At 36.1% G+C, this 18,322-nt stretch overlaps 1 protein-coding gene across 8 annotated transcripts in view; it reads right to left on the bottom strand.

Annotated features, from left to right (window-relative positions):
- LYST (lysosomal trafficking regulator) overlaps positions 1-18,322 on the bottom strand; it is a 177,552-nt gene that overhangs the window by 90,181 nt on the left and 69,049 nt on the right. For 7 of the 8 annotated variants that reach the window (XM_035724098.1, XM_027587647.2, XM_027587628.2 and 4 more), the window contains 7 exons: positions 15,013-15,122; positions 12,776-13,202; positions 10,034-10,178; positions 8,902-9,075; positions 5,329-5,489; positions 4,142-4,332; positions 1,526-1,771 (listed from right to left, as the gene is read on the bottom strand). In XM_035724098.1, the coding sequence (XP_035579991.1) occupies positions 1,526-1,771; positions 4,142-4,332; positions 5,329-5,489; positions 8,902-9,075; positions 10,034-10,178; positions 12,776-13,202; positions 15,013-15,122 (1,454 nt within the window). The remainder of the gene's footprint in view (positions 1-1,525; positions 1,772-4,141; positions 4,333-5,328; positions 5,490-8,901; positions 9,076-10,033; positions 10,179-12,775; positions 13,203-15,012; positions 15,123-18,322) is intronic. The other variant, XM_027587664.2, reaches the window with a different exon arrangement.

Here is an 18,322-nt window from a genome sequence, read left to right as displayed (position 1 = left end):
AAAATAAAAGATTAACCATTTTCTCTAGGATCTAGTCACTGTGTAACAGTAATCATAAGAACATTATGTTTAGTAACTTGATGAAAGAGGGAAAACCAAAGATATACATTTTTTTATTATACCAAACTATAAAAGTCAGTCATGAAATGTTGATGAGCAGTTAAAAGGCTTTTAATTTTAAAATATTATGGGAAAATCAACTAGATATTGGATGCAAAAAAAATTCTGAAAAAGGAAGAAAAGAAAAAAACAGCTTAGAGTATGGTGAGTCAATGTTGACAAAATATTTATAAGAACAGCAATGATAATATCAGACACTGATGTGCCCCTTATTGCAAAATCAATCAAAGGTGGTGGTTCCATCAAGGAAAGCAAGCCAGTTAGGGAGGCTATGAAAATTGGGGAATGCTGCAGAAGTTACACCTAGGAATAAAATTCTAAGGATGAAAGAAGATCAAGGCTGCTTTAGTTAAACAAGGAAATGGACCTTGAGGAAGGACAGATAATTAGTACCATTTGTACTCCCTATTTAGGATTTCAGCAATCCCTGTAAACAATCAGTATATACTTATTGACGGTCTACTCTATGTCAGGAAAGATACTGTCCCTGCCCTAAGACGACTAAGTAGAACGGATAATTAAACAATTTATTCTAATATAGTACTCATGACGTCAGTCAAGCTTTTTATATTTCTCCTTCTCTTTAAAAAAACTTCAAACAAACTCAAATTATTTTTTGTACTTATTTGCTGACGCTTGTTTTCTTCCATGCATCTGGAAGCTTGGGAAAAACAAATTTCACAAACCTTATTTTAAAGAACACATTCCTGGGGTGCCTGGGTGGCAGTTGGTTTAAGCGTTGGACTCTTGGATTCAGCTCAGGTCCTGGTCTCAGGGTCGTGAGATCAAGCCCTGAGACTGCGCTCAGTGGGGAGTCTGCTTAAGATTCCCTCTCCTTCTACCTCTCCCTCTGCCCCTCCCCCATGCTCTCTCTCAAATAAATAAATAAATCTTAAAAAAAAAAGAATACATTCCTTATCTAAGGCCATACCACCTTGAATGTGCCCAGTTGTCCAAAGGACACCTTTCTTCTTTTTGTTACTATAACATGTATTTTTTTCCTCGTTGACAATTTAAATCTTGTTTGTTTGTTTATTTATTTATTTATTTAAACGTAATCTCTGCACCCAATGTGGGGCTTGAACTCATGACCCCGAGATCAAGAATCGCACATTCTACCCACTGAGCCAGCCAGGCACCCCATTAAATCTTGTACATTTAATATTTAATTGTTCTAATTACATTTCTGGATAGTAGAAAACTTTTAAAATCTCCACAATTAAAAGAAATTTTCACCATGTGTGGCAGAAGGCTTGATGACTTCCTAACCAACATGTGATTTTATCTTAAAAGTTTAATATGGTTGATTTATAATTGTTGTTGTAATTTAAAAAAATCCACTGAAATTTATCAGTATTAAAGAAGTAGTTTCTCTTCAGATAAAACTGTAATCAGTGATTCTTACCCTAGCAAAGAGAAAAACAAATATACCAGTTCCACCAATCTCGTGCAAAATGCCTTGAATAGTTTTACATTCAGTAGGCCGGAGATTCTTTAGATGATTCGATTCTAACAAGATGCTCTGAACTTCTTTTGAGCTGAAAGGTCTTTGGGAAAGTTGGGTTTTCATCTGACCTTTAAGTCTAATAACTGGCTCATAGATGGTATACTGAGCAGGACAGTTAGTTGTGTAAACAACTGAAAGACTTTCCTGAAACACAAATATTTTCCTTTAGTAACTAAACAAAATTTAAAAAGTAAGTTATCAACCAGCAAATAAATATTTCAAAGTGAAAAGGTACCCAACAAATTGTTTTCTTTGACAGACACTACACTAAACAAAGATAAACATGAGGAGCAATGTGGCTTCCCCACAAAGGAAAAGATCAGTTTCAATTAGCAGTGACCAATAAATAATATAAACCTTGTCAAGGCTGGGAAAGATTCCCGCTTTAACCGTTTTGGAATAAACATGAAATTATACTTCCTATTGCTACTAAAAACAGCTGAGTCTTATACCACATTCATTGCATACCAGGCACTGTTGTTTGCCTTTACAAATATTAAACCGATCTTTACAACCTCATGAAATGGGAACTCTGGGTCAATGAATTCAAAATTTTTGCCTTGAATTTGTTCACAGGCTGACTACTCATTTAAAAGTGACTGTAAGCCAGATCTTTCTACTAGAATAAAATTCCAGACTATCATTCCTAACTGAAACTGAGAAGAATTTGCAATATTTCTCCCCACAGAGGGTAGTTTCAATCAGGTTCTAACTTCAGGTAGGGAGCTCAGGCTTAGGGAAATCACGTGCTTCTCACAGAAACTATGGGGGCCTTGGGCTTTGATCACTTTCAACCACGGTGATTTAAATACAGTTTCATCCAGACATCATCTGGTGCATTTGTATAACAACTAACATGACTAACAGTCTACTATAGATGATTACGCTGGGCAAAACAAAACCTTAAACCTGTAGTAGTTTTCATCAGCAAGCTGAAAAAATGTTCATCTGCCTGAGACGAGTCCCACCTGACATCCCCGCCTTGCCAGACTTTTTGCTCATGACCTCATAATCCCCAAGTTACTAAACCAGGCTAAAAAAATTTGCTTGCTAAAAAGAGTTTTCACATTAAACCCTTTGAATTTTCGTTTGTGATAATTTATGTTAAATTTTATGACTTATCTAATTCCTTTTAATCAAAATAAAAGGATTAAGGTAATTTTGTGTGTGAAAACAAATGGACTAACCAAAAACTAGAGAGTTAAAATTATTATCTGAACAAACCTAGTTGTGTGAACCCCTTGGTCTCCCTAAAGCATGGATTCCCAGTGTGTGGTCCTGAACCAGCAGCATCAGCATCATCTGTGATTTGTTAAAAATGCAAGTTCCTAGGCCACACTTCAGCCCCTGCTGAATCCGAAACTCTGGCCCAGCAATCTGTTTTAACAAGTCCACTGAGTGATTCTGATGCATACTCAGGTTTGAGAAACATTTCCCTCAAGCATGTTTTCTCAACGGTGAGACATCTGGGCTAATTCTTTGCTGTATAATACTGCCCTTGTACTATGGAACATTTAGCATCCCTGACCACTGCTCAATCATAGTGGACCACCATAGTGCTCCCAGCCCCCTTTTTAAATACTCCCCTGGGAGAAAAAGACCATATGCACAGTATCAGATCATTAGCCAAATTCCATAGGTATCTACCCTCTAGCTACTTTACCACAGATACATATTTAACACCACTTAAGACTTACCTATGTTTTACAAAATATCTACACTAGAATTCCTCCTTTCCTTTAGTCAAATGTTACAGCTTTAAAACAGAATTTATTTTGAGTATGAAATATACATCTCATTAACAGCAACAAAATACATTCCAAACTAGTAGTCTCCTTCAAGTAAAATCATCTCTGACTTCTAACTGTACCTCTCATAAGAAGCAAGAGGAGGAACACAGTTTCATGGCCAGATCTACCAGTTTTTAGTAGATCTTCTAAGACAAAGGCTGAGCTTTCTAGTTGCTGTAATGAAAAATATCCATCACAAGTTCCTAAATTGTATACTAGAACAAAATATTACAATAATGTATAAAAAACAATCTGAGAGTCTCATATAAGCAGAGTTAGCAATATTTTGAGAGCCAAATTCTTGATTGTTATTGGTATTAAAGAATAAATATTCTAAAATTTGAATATATATAATTAAAGCTAATATTATAAATAAAAGTATTTATTTACACATATGGAAATGAAATATAATGAGCAATTTTTTTAGGCTAACACATGTTATATTTTCACTGTATCATAAACATTTTTCTTGAATGACTAGGAGGTATAAACTAATACTTAGTATAGCAATACAGTTCTAAGGAAAAGGGGATAAAAATTTGAAACTTGAAAGCAAATTCTGAGTATTTCAATTTTTTTAAGAAGAAACTATGTTCTTAAGGAGCAAAACTGTTGAGAAAGAAAGAAGAGACACTTTAGAAACTTAATTCATAGCTAATTATACATTTAATAAAGATATATTATCAGTTCCCATAAAGCTAAAACGTATAAAATGAAAACTTACAATTAAGAGACCAATGTCCACTTCTTTCTTGGTCATAAAAAGTTCTCTGATTTGTTCACATCGCAAAATTTCTTTATTAATATATTTGGAGTAGTCATTCACAGGCTTGCCATATTTGCATGGCATTATAGATGTATGGTTGGGTCCACAAGCATATAGATAAAAGGCCTCTTGTGAATCAATCTTAGCTCCTGAATAGCAGAAAAATAAAGTTACTTATTTATATCATTCCAACCAGAATTTTTTTTTAAGACTTTATTTTTATTTTGAGAGAGAGCAGGAGCAAGGCGAGGGGCAGAGGGAGAAGCCAATTCCTCCCTGAGCAGGGAGCCAGAGCAGGGCTAGATCCCAGGACCCCAGGATCATGACCTGAGCTGAAGGCAGATGCTTAACCAACTGAGCCACCCAGGCACCCCCAACCAGAATTTTTCATAAAAAGCAAGAAATCAAGAATTAATTTTTTCTGCCAAATTCTTTTATCTCTATACAATTGATAAAGCCTCAAATTCCAAATTGGTGTCATGAGCAAATAACCTGTGCCAACTATGGATGGAAAATGAATTAATATATAGAGAGTTAACTATGAAGCTTGTGATAAAATAAAATCACAAAATTCTATTTGTTCCTTAGAGAACAGTTATTTTTGTTTTGTTCTGCCTTTTTAAGTAAATGGAAACTACACTTCAGTAAATTCCTTTTTAAAATAAATGTGGATTGATGTCTCTATTTCTTCCACCCATCTATCTATTCAATAAACACTGCCTGAATGCTATTATGTGCCAGGTTTATACATTTTTAAACATATATTTCTGTTTTCCTAAAATTTAATATTTTTATAGAATATCCTAAAATTATAAGTAAGAGAGACAACCATTCTAAGTTTACTTGTCATAATAGTGCATTTTCCAGGATTATAAAATAAAGTTGATTTAACATAAGCTTTCTTTTTAGGGGAGAGGGGTTGGTGTATCATGCATACCCCTACATTAAATGTATATATCAATTTTAAGAAGCATCTTGATTATAAAAACGTTAAAATATTTTAAAAATGCATCTTGGTTTCTAGATAATGTACTTATTAAGCATCAATGAAGGAACAGGGATTAATATCTTATCCAGGATAATTGACTAGTTTAATACTTATTAATTGAAAAAAATTAGAAATCCTTTGAAGGAGAAAAATATACCATTGAAGAGGAGTAAATTTCCCAGGTCCCATTTTCCAGCCAATTGCAAAAACTCTTCTTGGGATGATAAACAATGGCCAATCATGCAAAATGTCTTATTGCTATCAGATGACAGACTTGTTCTTCTTGGAAGCACAAAATCCAAAGTAACATCAGGTTTCCTACGTAAAAAACACAGTTAAATCAAATTATTTCAGTGACTTCAGTATTTTACAAGTATGAATGTTTAATAATGGGAAATTCTTGAACAGTTTTCTTGGTTCGGCATCACAGAGTTGGTGAAGGGAAGAAAAAGAAGAATGGATTCTGCTGTCTCTTGGTCCATGGTGCTGGCAGTACACAAATTCCAGAGAGGGGGCAAAACAGAGATGCCTGCTGGTCCTACAGCAGGCCATGGGACATGGGACTGGACATGTGACACGAGTTTTCTTTGTCATTGACTTCTGCACATGTGCCTTCCCGATTTACAGATACAAACTGACCACCTCCCCCTAATTTTACCAAGAAGTCTCCCACTGTGGTAAACCATTCCTAAAATATCATCTTCTATGAAGCCTTCAAAGACTACTCAGAAAAGAATATCACGTCTCCAGGTTTTGTTCTGACTAGCCACTGAAATGCCAGTGCTTTTCTGCATTTTCTGTTTTTTCAATGCTCAGTCACAGAGCTTTAGATTAGTGTTTTGTATTCACAGGAATCCTTACAAAAGACAGAGTAGGAAAAGGTAAACGAACACTTTCTCAAAGAGAGACACATGACGAGAGGATTTCGCTATCCAGATGGAAGTGCAGAGTACCAAGCTCTACCCCTATTTGGGGAATGTTTTAAGCTCCATAGTAAGATAATTAAGGTAAATTATAAAGGTAAAGTTTATTAATAAGATAAAGACTTAGTATACAGTGACATGGTTAGCTCTTAATGAGAAATTCTACATTGGTATATCTATTTATTTGAAAACTCTTCCCTAAGGCATTCTGTTTCATATCTACCCTGTAAATTTAACTATTTGAATGGAAATATTTTCTGATAAAGATGTGAGATAACTTTTTTTTTAATTGAGGTTTAACTGACATACAACATTAGAGTGAGATATTTTCTATTACAGGCATCTTTTCTGGAACCAAATACATGGCCGTGACTGAAACGCTACTGCCACCTATTGGCAGCATTACTTAATACAGTTTTTAAGGGTAAAGAATGCTTTTCAAGATGAATTCAACAAATATTATCTACTGTGTGCCATATATTCCTACCAGATTTGTGTGCTCAACATCAAATCACAATATAAACTGTTAATAATTTGTTTTTAGTGTCAATTATGTACTATTAAAAACGTTCTCTTGAACTGTATTATTTATAGAAATTATTCTTTCAGTTCAGAGTTATAGTACCAAATTTAAATCAAAGGAATAATATATTTGTCCTTGATCACTTGCTCATCACTCTACTAACAGATGAAATCACTACATAATAAGTACCAAATTAAATGGCAAAAAAATTCCTTCAAAGTAATGGAGAAATATGTGAATTAAGTGACTATGCTAGCCATCTACAATGAACATCTAAACTCTCATTCTGAACAAGTCTCATAGTTTATGACTCCTATAACTGTCAGGTGGTCTGATTCAGAAAAAGGCTGTGGGGTGGTAAAACTTCAGGTTCTAAAGCATGGGCTCTATCTGAGTTCAAGTTTCAGTTGTACCCCATTCTTGTGGCATGCCTTTACCCTACTCTAGGTCTCAATTGTCCCATATGTAAAATAGAGGAAACAATATACCTACTTCCTGGTGTTGTCAGGAGGACCAAATGAGGTGATCTGTGTAAAGTGCTGAATACAGTGCCTGGCACATGCTGAGAGCTCAAGAAATCACTATTCACGGCCTTATCCCCAACTCTAACTGATCTAACTCGAGGTTCTGAAAAAAAATTTACTGTTTGGCTGAAGACAGAACTTCTCAGAAAATATTTATTTGGCATATGGAAACTTCAATGACATATTTCCATGGATTTTTAAAATGAATACACAAAAACTGAAGCCTTGATTTTATTTCCAAACCCTGTTCTTTCCTGTGGCGGACCCTGGGGACTGACTTCCCTAGGCCACTCACAGGCCCCTTCTCCTCTGCCTTCCTCTAGCATTGAGGCTGGACAGCTGTAAGCCATCAACTTGATAGCCTCCCTTTCAGCAATGACCCCGCACACAGCCTTCCCTTCGTTTCCATGGGCCCTTTCTTCTGCCTGGAAGGCCCTCCCACCCTCCTCCTGGCCCCCCAACTGCTCAGAGCACGTTCCATCTCTCCTTGAGGTCTCAGCTTAAATAATCCTTTCCCAAAGAGGCCTTTCCTGATCCACCTCTTAAATAGCAAACCAGATATTTTCTCTCTAGGGATCTGTTTTATCTCCACAATATCTGTCATAATTTGTATATATGCTTTTAATTGTGTTTGCTTGTTGTCTGCTTCCCCATTAGACTGTGAGCTCCAAGGAGGCATGGAACTTGAGTCTTGAGTCTTGTTTACCATTTCCCTCAGGCACATGCTGGGTGCACAGTAATTCCTCAATACATATTTAATGGATGAACAAATGAATGAATAAAAATGGGTTCATTTACACTAAGGGCATACGCTATTTCTGTGGTCTCATCTACTTTGAGGGATACTTGAGAGAATTGGGAGATAGTGTTTAGAATGCACCTAGCAAAAGGTCTGCAACATAACAGGTATACAATATTTTACAGTCCGTTTGATTATATCTAGATGTCTCATCTTGAAATTCAAAGCTTGCTTGTCAGGTAGCTTTGCCATACCCATTCATTTTTCTTTCTCATTATTCAACTTAGAATCTTCCTTCCAGCCAGCCTGACCCCATCCCAAGCTATACCAGTTTCCAATTCTGTATCCCCTTTCATGTTGTTTCATTCATAAAATATTTCCCAACTCTTATAAATCCAAGATATGTTATAGCTCTCTCTGGATTAAATTTTACATTAAGATATTCCAGAAAATATTTCATATGAACTTGACCCACAATTTTCCTGGTCAGTAAACATCACATAGTATTATACCTGAATCTATCACCGGGTATGTTTCAAGGACCCTATCTTAATCTATCACCTGACATACTGGCTTATATTTTTCCCTAGTCATTCCAATTTCTTTTGAAACCCTGCCTTAATTTAGGTATTAGCCTTTAAAAATTTTTAGGTATTAGCTTAATTAGCCACTTAGTTGAAATAATTCCTTGTAGATTCATTTTCTAAATGTATAGGTTTGAAGGACCAAATTGTAGGTTCTGTTCCTTGATCTAACATATTTTCTACATAAATGTCTAAATATCCAGATTTCTGTATGTGCCCCCAAACTCAAATATTAATTTTCAACAGTTAATAGTATGGGAAATTAATTTTGTATTAGAGTGGTAAGTAGGAAAAATATCCAACTCTGACACAGATTCCTGCATTAACATATAGCACATTTTATCTACAGTTTTCTGTAATCCATTTCAGAAGCTATGACAAACTAAACTTAAAATTGTAACTGAAGTTAGTAAGTGTTTACTAAAAATGTTTCAAACCTCTGCCCAGAGATCCATATGGAGATTTTCCCATGGTTATTCTTTTTCCCTTGGGGCTGCTGTAAGTAGGTGAGGACTAAATGCTGCCATCTGCTTGGGACGAAAATATTCTCCTGTGATTCAACCTGTGCCAGTAAAACAGCTTTTGTATCATCATTTGAATCCATGCACATTCTACAAAAAAAGAAAAAAGTATAGGCTGAAAACGTGGAATTTCTGATCTCAGCTTTAATAAATGTATAACTATAATTTAGATATTTAAATGAGATTAAAAAGCAGTTCTATTTTTAAACTAACTTGCAAAGTCAGTAGGTCTTTGTTTTACCTCATAAAATCTGCTTATTTTCTTATATTATTACCTCAATTCATGAGCTAAAATAGATGATGCTCATTTGCTGGTGTTAATAATTTAGGCATTAATTTTCAGAATTCAATTTGCAAAAAAACCCTTTATTGTTACTATTTCTACATTGCCCTTTTAGAAATTACAATGTAATATTTTGTTCATACAAAAATTAATACATGTTGTACATAAATGTCTAAATGCCAGGATGTACTGGCTGTCTACCCTACTTGGAGGGATACTGAGAGAATTAGGATACAATGTATATAAAGTTCCAAGTAACATTTATAACAAAAAGCGCATATGCCCTGATAACATATTTTTGTTTAGTTTTAAATTTTATAAAAATAGCATCATACTATTCATACTCAATACAAGTAAAAGATTTGTATCTATACTAGTGAACAAAGGACACAGGAAAAAAAGACAAGATTACAAGAAGAACTGAAGTTTCTAAGATAATGGCTATTAAATATATAATCTGCAAGGAAAACAACTGTCTGAGAATAACATCTTAGGGTGATTGCAATCTGATAGAATACTTCCACAGATAAGACTTCAGTGAGCATTTGGTCTAAAATCTAATTGAGAATTAACACAATCTGCTTTAGAGTTTAGTTATAGATTTTTGGATAGAATAATATATTGCTACAGAGGTGGTATTAATAACTATTAGGATGTATCTTCTTTTTAAATAGTATTTTCCTGATTTGCTGTAATGATCTTTATTAGCATATAAATTATTTAAATACATGATCTATTCATGGGGGTGTTGAGGATAATCAATACCGAAAGATAAAAGTGCCATTGTGGGGATCAACCCACACTTGGATCATCAGAGCTTTGGATCCCAATGAAATCATATGGATACATCCTTCTTCTATGAGCCTTTCACCAGGATTTATGTACTCTGCACCTTCTGGTCTGTTGTTCCCTATGATAAAAAGATGTTAGAATAATCAGTAAAGCAGCTGATAAAAACTGAGTGGAAAAGTGAATTTAAAAGAACCCAAAGCGTGGCTGTTCATTTGCAGTAAATTATTTACCTGGATGTCTGAACCTGACCTGTTCCAAACAATATTCCAAAAGTTGAGACATTAACTCCAAAAGAGCACCACGAGTGAAAACAGTAATTGAGTGCATTAAAAGTTATCACATGTTTCAAAATATATGATAACTGGCAGTTAATTGTGGGAATGAACAAACCCCTGTGATGTCACTGCAGGGACCTATTACAATCTGTGCCACAATTCTTTTATTGATTGGATTGGGCCACTCCGACGTTAGGACCCCGGCCCAGGGAGCACACACCATTGTCACATGGCACTACCAAAATCATCCTATAATTGTTATAATAGCATGATCTTTAAAAAATCAATAAATATATTCCTAATAGATCCCTAAATATAATTGCTAAGTTATTCTGAAACTCTAAAATGTTTTCTAAGGCAAGTTGATATAATGCCATATGCTTTATCTTTAAATTGATTTGCCTTTCCGAGAAGATGATATATAGATATATACAGTTACTAGACTGTATATATATTTGTTGCCATTTTTCAACTGGTTTATACCACTACCAATTTTTCAGAATACTCCCCCTAAACAATAGTAGTCTTTAAAAGGAAGAGTTAAATTCATTGATTATTTTGGGTACTACTGCCCAAGATATGAGATGTATAGAGAATTCATGGCTGATATGATACTAACGTTTCCATATCAAATCTGACTTTGTACTAAAAGACTAGAACAAAAACCACTGTGTACGCAGGTACTATAAAGTAGGAATACGACAAATATTTCTTAATTTAATTCTCACAACAATCTTATGAGGTAAATTTTATTGTGCCCATTAAGAGGGTGACAGAATTGAGGTGCTGAGAGGTTCAATAACTTACTCAATGTCACTAAGTAGGTTTAGCAGGAAAGGATGCATTATCACTATAATATTTTCTTCATCACTCCCTTCAAAATTTTGGTATAGACACTATTTTTTAAATGTTCTTTTAAAATGTTTACACAGAGTCATCTTTCTAAAATATGTTTTCTAAATATATTTTTATAATAAAATTTTTAAAAATTTCCCAATGCTGACTTTTCTCAGGTCATTGTGTATACTTATTTCATTTTATAAGAGCCTGTTTGCATTGGGACTGCCCCCACTTAACCATGAGAAAGCAATCTGCACTGTTTATAGTGTCGGGGTGACATTTAAGCTCTGGAATTGAATATAGGTGGGTTTAAATCCCTTTCCATCACTCGCCAGCTATATAAATTGGTCATGCTGATTTCATCTGCAAATATGGCCAGCATGAGCACTTACCTTACTGAATTGTTGTGAGGATTTAAAATGTGTGTAGAAAGAGCTGAGCAAAGTGACGCCCATCCAGAGAGCACCCACTGCACATGAGACAGTGTCAGCATCCACAGGGTCACGTGGATGTCGCTTCGGAGCTATCATTCTCAGGTGGCAAAATTTGATTCACAAAAGAAATGCTAAAGCTACCTAAGTTTTTTAAAAGTTTGCCTTCCTAGACTAACCCATAAAAGGATATAAGTATGCTGTGCTAATAACACAGAAATGTGTCTGGAGAAGTGGATGCAGAGCTCCAGCTGTGGATATCAGGTGCCCTTTCCCACCCTTCAGTCTTGAGAGTGTCATTAAGGATTTCCCTTTCTATCCGTGAGTCAGCAGCAGAGGACCTGCCCTGAAGGCCTCGTGTTCTGAAGCAGGGCGCCAGTGGGGTGTGTAAGCTCCGTGCAGTGAAGAGCTCCGGAGGCCAGGATCACCATATAAGCATAAACCCCTAACCATCTGCCTTCTCTAGTGACTTCATTCATCCCATGACCCCTAACAATTAGCTCTGCATTGCTTCTCACCACCATAAACTGCTTTATAGTAAACAGATTTTTCCTGCCCTCGGCATACGAAGAATGAGACACAGTTTTGTGAAAGCATAAAAGGGATTTGATCAGTTATAGAAAGCACTGGAATGGGAATGAGTCTAACTCCGGAGAAAGGCTGACGCATCCAGACATTCGGCGACAGGAGCTAGGAGAGGGGCGCAGAGGTAAGATGCGGCTGGAGGAGGAGAGCTGAACCACAAGAGGGAAAGGAGATGAAATGGGGCTCGCAGGGGCTGGGGCGTAGGGAGCAGAAGGACGGAAAGGTGGCTCTAAGGTTGCATCCTGTCCTTCTCTAACATCAGGAGTCACCCCAATCCAGTCACGGGACCAGGGAAGAGGCAGGAAATGGGGCTGGTGACCCCCAGGGCATTTGGATATGCAGCGGTCCCACTGCCGCAGCACCCCTACTCCCCAGTCCCAAGGCAAAAATATAGAAGCACAGGAAGTTTTCAAGGCTATCTGACACCCGAGGCTTTGGTAAGTCAGGGTCTGCCATCACTAAGGCACTTAGGGTGAAGAACATACTCAGAGCACATGAGAACATCACCGTATTCTTACAGCTGAACCAAAATTGCCGTCTGAAAAGGCTTAGGGTACCAGGTAACAGAACCAGGAACATCATACCTGTTCTATCCAAACTACTATCCCGTAAAATTAAGGATTTATTTCTTTTCTTGGTCTTCTTTCCTTTCTCCGTGGTTCCCCCGGCTTCGTGGACACACTCCACATTAAACCACAGTGAGACGCTGAAGCCTTCCGACAGGTGGGGCCAGCAGTTCTGGCCCAGCAAGGCCAAGTGGACCGGGGCTACGTGCCAAGAGGAGAGCAGATGCTGGGGGCAACTTCCACTCTCGGCCTCTTTCCTGCTCCGGGAACTCCGTGCTCTTCTTAATAATCCCAGGGCCTTACTGTTTAGAATCCCAGGACACTTTTGTGATGAAACGCCATTGCTTAAATTTGGAGTATGCAGAAGAGGGAAGGTTAGGTACTGGGAAGGGCTCATCGTAATGTCGCTTTCAATAATTTTCAGAATACCCAGAAGAAGAAATTCCTAGAGAAAAAGAAAAATAGTGTTACGATTATGTACATAAGATGCACAAGGTACAATTTTGAAGTTCAGGTTATAAATGAAAGTCCAAGCATACCCACACACATATCAGCATTCCTAGCTAAATATCTTCCTATCTACCATACCATTAAAATGTTCACCTGGGTGGCTCAGTTGGTTAAGCGACTGCCTTTGGCTCAGGTCATGATCCCGGAGTCCCAGGATCGAGTCCCGCATTGGGCTCCCTGCTCAGCGGGGAGTCTGCTTCTCCCTCTGACCTTCCCCCCTCTCATGTACTCTCTCTCTCTCATTCTCTCTCTCAAATAAATAAATAAAATCTTAAAAAAAATGTTCATAAGAGGGTGCTTGGGTGGCTCAGTTGGTTAAGCAACTGCCTTCAGCTCAGGTCATGATCCTGGAGTCCCGGGATCGAGTCCCACATCGGGCTCCCTGCTCAGCAGGGAGTCTGCTTCTCCCTCTGACCCTCTTCCCTCTCGTGCTCTCTATCTCTCATTCTCTCTCTCTCAAATAAATAAATAAAATCTTTAAAAATAAAATAAAATAAAATGTTCATAAGATATGAAATAGAGATTTTATTCTTAAAATGCATAACTCTTGCAGTTAATTTTAGATTTAGGTGCTTTTTTGGTACAACCCTAAAAGCTATGAGTTGGTTTTAAGTTAGATATTAACTACAATAATTATATCCAGAATAATTTCTACCAAAGAAAGATGTTTATTTCCTATTAGGCTATAGTTGCTTCTCTCAATTATTTTGAAGTGAGGGATAGAACCAGAGACCTTACAAATTCTTCAGATTCTGAATGATATTTATACTATGACTGACTTCATAAAATTGAGTGGCTCAATACTTTCCAACTTATTTTACATGACTTTTCCCTAATCAAATAAATTTTCTTTCATCTGTTTTTGGTAACCAAAATAAGGGTTTTTAGGTTTTATTCATAAATTATAAATTTTGGGTTAAGTTGAAATGTAGAATTATAGAAAAGATAAGAGAGGAAAAGAGCATTTAAAGAGAAAAGTAATGACTAAGGAGAGAAGTAAAGTAGAGAAGAGAAACTTAGTCCCATATCCTGCCTAGTGTATGTCCTACACAAAAAATAACACCTAATGTTGATGATGATAATGAGAACTGCACTCAGGGAAAGTAAAAGAAACATTCCATAAATACAGTCACTTATCAAGTGTCTACATTAGTGTCTGTTAACCCTGTGTTCCACAGAACCCGTCAGGGTCCACAAGCTGGAGTAGGGTGGTGAAATGGGCAGGGCTCAGGAACATTCGACCTTGCTTCAGAGAAAGTATCTCCAAACTTTTCTGTTTTATTTGCTTATCCTTTAGTCAAAATTTTATTATAAAAATGAGTTTCTCAGCAAAGAACAGTTGAAAAGTCACTAAGCTACACCAATGGAAAGAAGTGATAGAAGATACCTGAAGGGTAGATAATAATTTCCTAAAAAGAGGATAATCCTTAAAATGGTACAAACTACTCATAATTAAGTTCTCTTTAGTAATCAAAATTATTTAGCATTTCTTAAACACGATGACTGGGAGTGGGATGAGGCAATGGAACTATGAGCCCAGTGATATGACTGGTTAGCCAAAACAGAAGTGAAACAGTTAAAATATGTGCAAATAATAAAATGATCGAGAACTTTACCCATAATAACATGGAGTTGACTGCATAATAATTACCACATTAAAAGAGAGAGCTTAGTGATTCCCAAATCATTTTAAAAATACTCTATTAGGTACCAGTGAAAAAAATTTTTAATTATAGCATATTTACTGTACAAGGAGATTTCTCCAGAAATATTCTCAAAAGAAGGGTTAGCTCTTCCGAACATGTTCTTGAGCTCATCAAAGATACCAAAAGATCCACCAACACTCTTTGGCATGCTAAATTAAAGAAAGATAGAGGGAAAAAAATTAAAGCCAATACATAATTAAAGGTTCCAGACAATTTCACTGGAAGAGATCAAATACTACTGTCACATCTTCAATGGATTATAAACAACTAATAATCCAGAAATGTGCTGAAAAAATAGCAATACGATTAAATGCAAACCAACCCACTGACAAAAAACAAAACACTTTTCTTAAAGATTGGTTAGTTCCCAGGAGAGTTATTATTTAAAGAAGCATAAATTAATACAGTATTTGTTAAAGAAGTTGACACTGTCAGTTACCATAAAATAGTCTGCTACCTTATTTTGAAACTGTTTAAATTATAAGTACTACTTTCTAAATTAGATGACATATATGTAAGTGTAAATATTAAAGATTATGAAAATACTTAAATATCACAAACAATTATTTTGAACACTTTCCTCATTCCATTGTGGGGTTTAGAATAAAATATAATGGGTAGTACATAAATTCATAGAACTTTTTAGAATAAAGTAACTAATATTTGTAACACACATTATAGTGTTCAAAGTATATTTATGCATTATCTCAGCTAATCCTCACCCAAAAAAGTCCTAAAAATGAAATATTATCTCCATTTTAGATATGACAGAAATAATCCTGATGTGCAAGCTGAGGACAGAAGCCCTGCTTCAGCACCATGTTTTGTAGAAGCGTGAACTGATGTGGTAGTGAAATAGTAGGTATATCTGGAAAGAAACTCACAACGAGACTACAAAATAGCATGGACTTTATCCTATAAGTAACTGAACCCATGAAAGGTTTTCAAGTAAGAACTATGAAAACTAGGAAATAAAGGAAAATAATTATTTCTCCTGCCTTTCCTTTATGAATTATACCTTAGAATAACCAAGTAGTTGATGAGAGCAAGTTTTAAGTATTCAGCTTATCCAAGAAGATGAAATGACAGCATGTTACCATTTTGCAAGTCCCTAGGCTATGACCGTCCATGGCTCCTAGCATCCTCCAAAGAGAGACAATCAGACATTATGTGCCTCTGACGGAGGCAGACTCCTGCCTGTAAGATACTCCGGTCAAAAAATGGAACCCGAATTTAATTAGGTTTCTAGATCTTACTCCCAATTAAAGGAAATATAAGATAGAGAGGATTATATTAAACAACGTCCCAGGGGCATAATTGCCAAAATACAGAATGCAGGAGATGCCTCATGATAGATGACCTGGCTTCTTCAACAAAAAAAATGGCAAGGGGGTGGGGGGGAGTAGACATCTACAGATTAAAAGATTTGAGATATATCTGCTAATTGTAATGTATGAACCTAACTAGGATTCTGATTAAAAAAAAAAAAACTACAAATAAAGTGTTAGATAATCACGGGTTGGGGGATAAAGTTAATATGATCAAGGTAAAGTGTATGTATGCGCTTAGCCTTTTTTTTTTTTTCTGTTCAAAACTAGCAGGTTCCAGTTCAAAATGAATGAATATATATATATTTATATAAATTTGCCTTTGTCTACTACTGCAAACCCACTCAACTAAAAGTATAAGAATTACAAAAAGAAAGAAATTCATAACAGCAAAAAAAGTGGGGGAGTCAATTGGGCGCCAGGGGCACATCAGATTTAAAAATATTTCTTGAAGATGGAAGGGCAGAGAGATAAAAGAGAAAGCTGCAGTTTCGAATCTCTTTGAATTACAAAGGGGCTCCAAGAAGTGGAGAGCCCATCTGTCTGTCTACATTCTGGAGAGGAAGTAAGGAGGGGGCTACAAATGCAGGGATTAATACAAGGTCTGTCTGCAAACACCTACCTCTCTCCTTGATTCTGAATACAGAGCACAGATAGCTCAGCTTTTACTTTTATGCCCCCAGCCTGGTAACTGTTTAAAGAAACTCACTGGATTGCCAGGCAAAGGCTGAGATGGACCATGGGACATTAGCATCAGGCTACCAGGCATACATGTACAGTCTGCAGATGGGCCAAGTTGCTTCACCAAGGGAAAAAATATAGGCTAAAAGAAAACTGGAATGGTATTCACCAAGCCATGCATCCTGGCATTGGGCTGTGTTGCCTGGATGAAGGGATCACTTTCTCTTGCACAAAGACACTATTCACTAGCCAAGCCCTAGGTGTGGAGTACATATTTTTCTAATGTACAGAAAATGCCATATGAGGTAAGAGTAGCCCTAATGGCCCTCCCAAGTGAAGCTCTTTTTATTACGGTATTTGGGGAGCCTCTATCATCTACTGGTACATGCACACAGAGCTCTCCAACAGATTGCCCATTCAGGGAAGATGCCAAATAGGAAAGCAAATTTACAACATTAGCTCCAACAGCTTTCTTAAATAGAAATGGGCAAAACAGGTTCACAAAATATTTGAGAATCAGCAACATAAACAAGAAAAACCAAGATATAAAAGACAAACAAATTGATAAACTAACCCCAGAGAAAAAATAAATAATTTAGGGTAGAGAAGATATCTTTCTAAAATGTTAATTACTAAATCCAGATATACTTAAGAAGATATTATATCCTTATATGTAAATGGAATAGCCAGAAGACAAACAAAAAGAAGCTCCTAAATATTAAAAGATAACTGCCAAAATTAAAAATTGAACAAAAGGTTGGAATAGAATGGAAGAAATCTCCCAAAACATGGTACAAGAAGAGAGAAGTAGATAATGAGAGAGGAAAGCTAAGACATATGAAGGATCAATCCAGGAAGGCCCAATATTAGAGTTAGAATGTAAAAAGAAGAGAACAGAAAACGTGGAGAGAGGAAAATTAGTTTTTCTTTGTGACTGTAAGTTAGACCTTCCTAGATATGACACCAAAAGCACTGTGACAAAAGCAAAAACAGACAAACTGGACTTCAACAAAATAAAAAATGTGCTTCAATTATACATCACCAAGAGAGTGAAAAGATAAGCCATAGATTGGGAGAAAATATTTCAAATCATACACATCTGATAAGGGGCCTTTATCTAGAATATATTTAAAAATTCTTAAATTCAATGACTAAAACCCCAAATTACCCAATTTAAAAATGGGTAAAGGATTGAATAGAAATTTCTCTAAAGAAATCCAAGGAAGATACACAGATGGCCAATGAGCACATGAAAATATGCATAACAACATTAGCCATCAGGAAAATACATATCAAAACCACAATGAGAATAACATGGCAGGTCCACTAGGATGGATATA

This window comes from Zalophus californianus, chromosome 15 (assembly GCF_009762305.2).
Source record: "Zalophus californianus isolate mZalCal1 chromosome 15, mZalCal1.pri.v2, whole genome shotgun sequence".
NCBI lineage: Eukaryota > Metazoa > Chordata > Mammalia > Carnivora > Otariidae > Zalophus > Zalophus californianus.
Note: the sequence above shows the minus strand (reverse complement) of the source record. Positions and strands in the feature narration are given on the sequence as shown.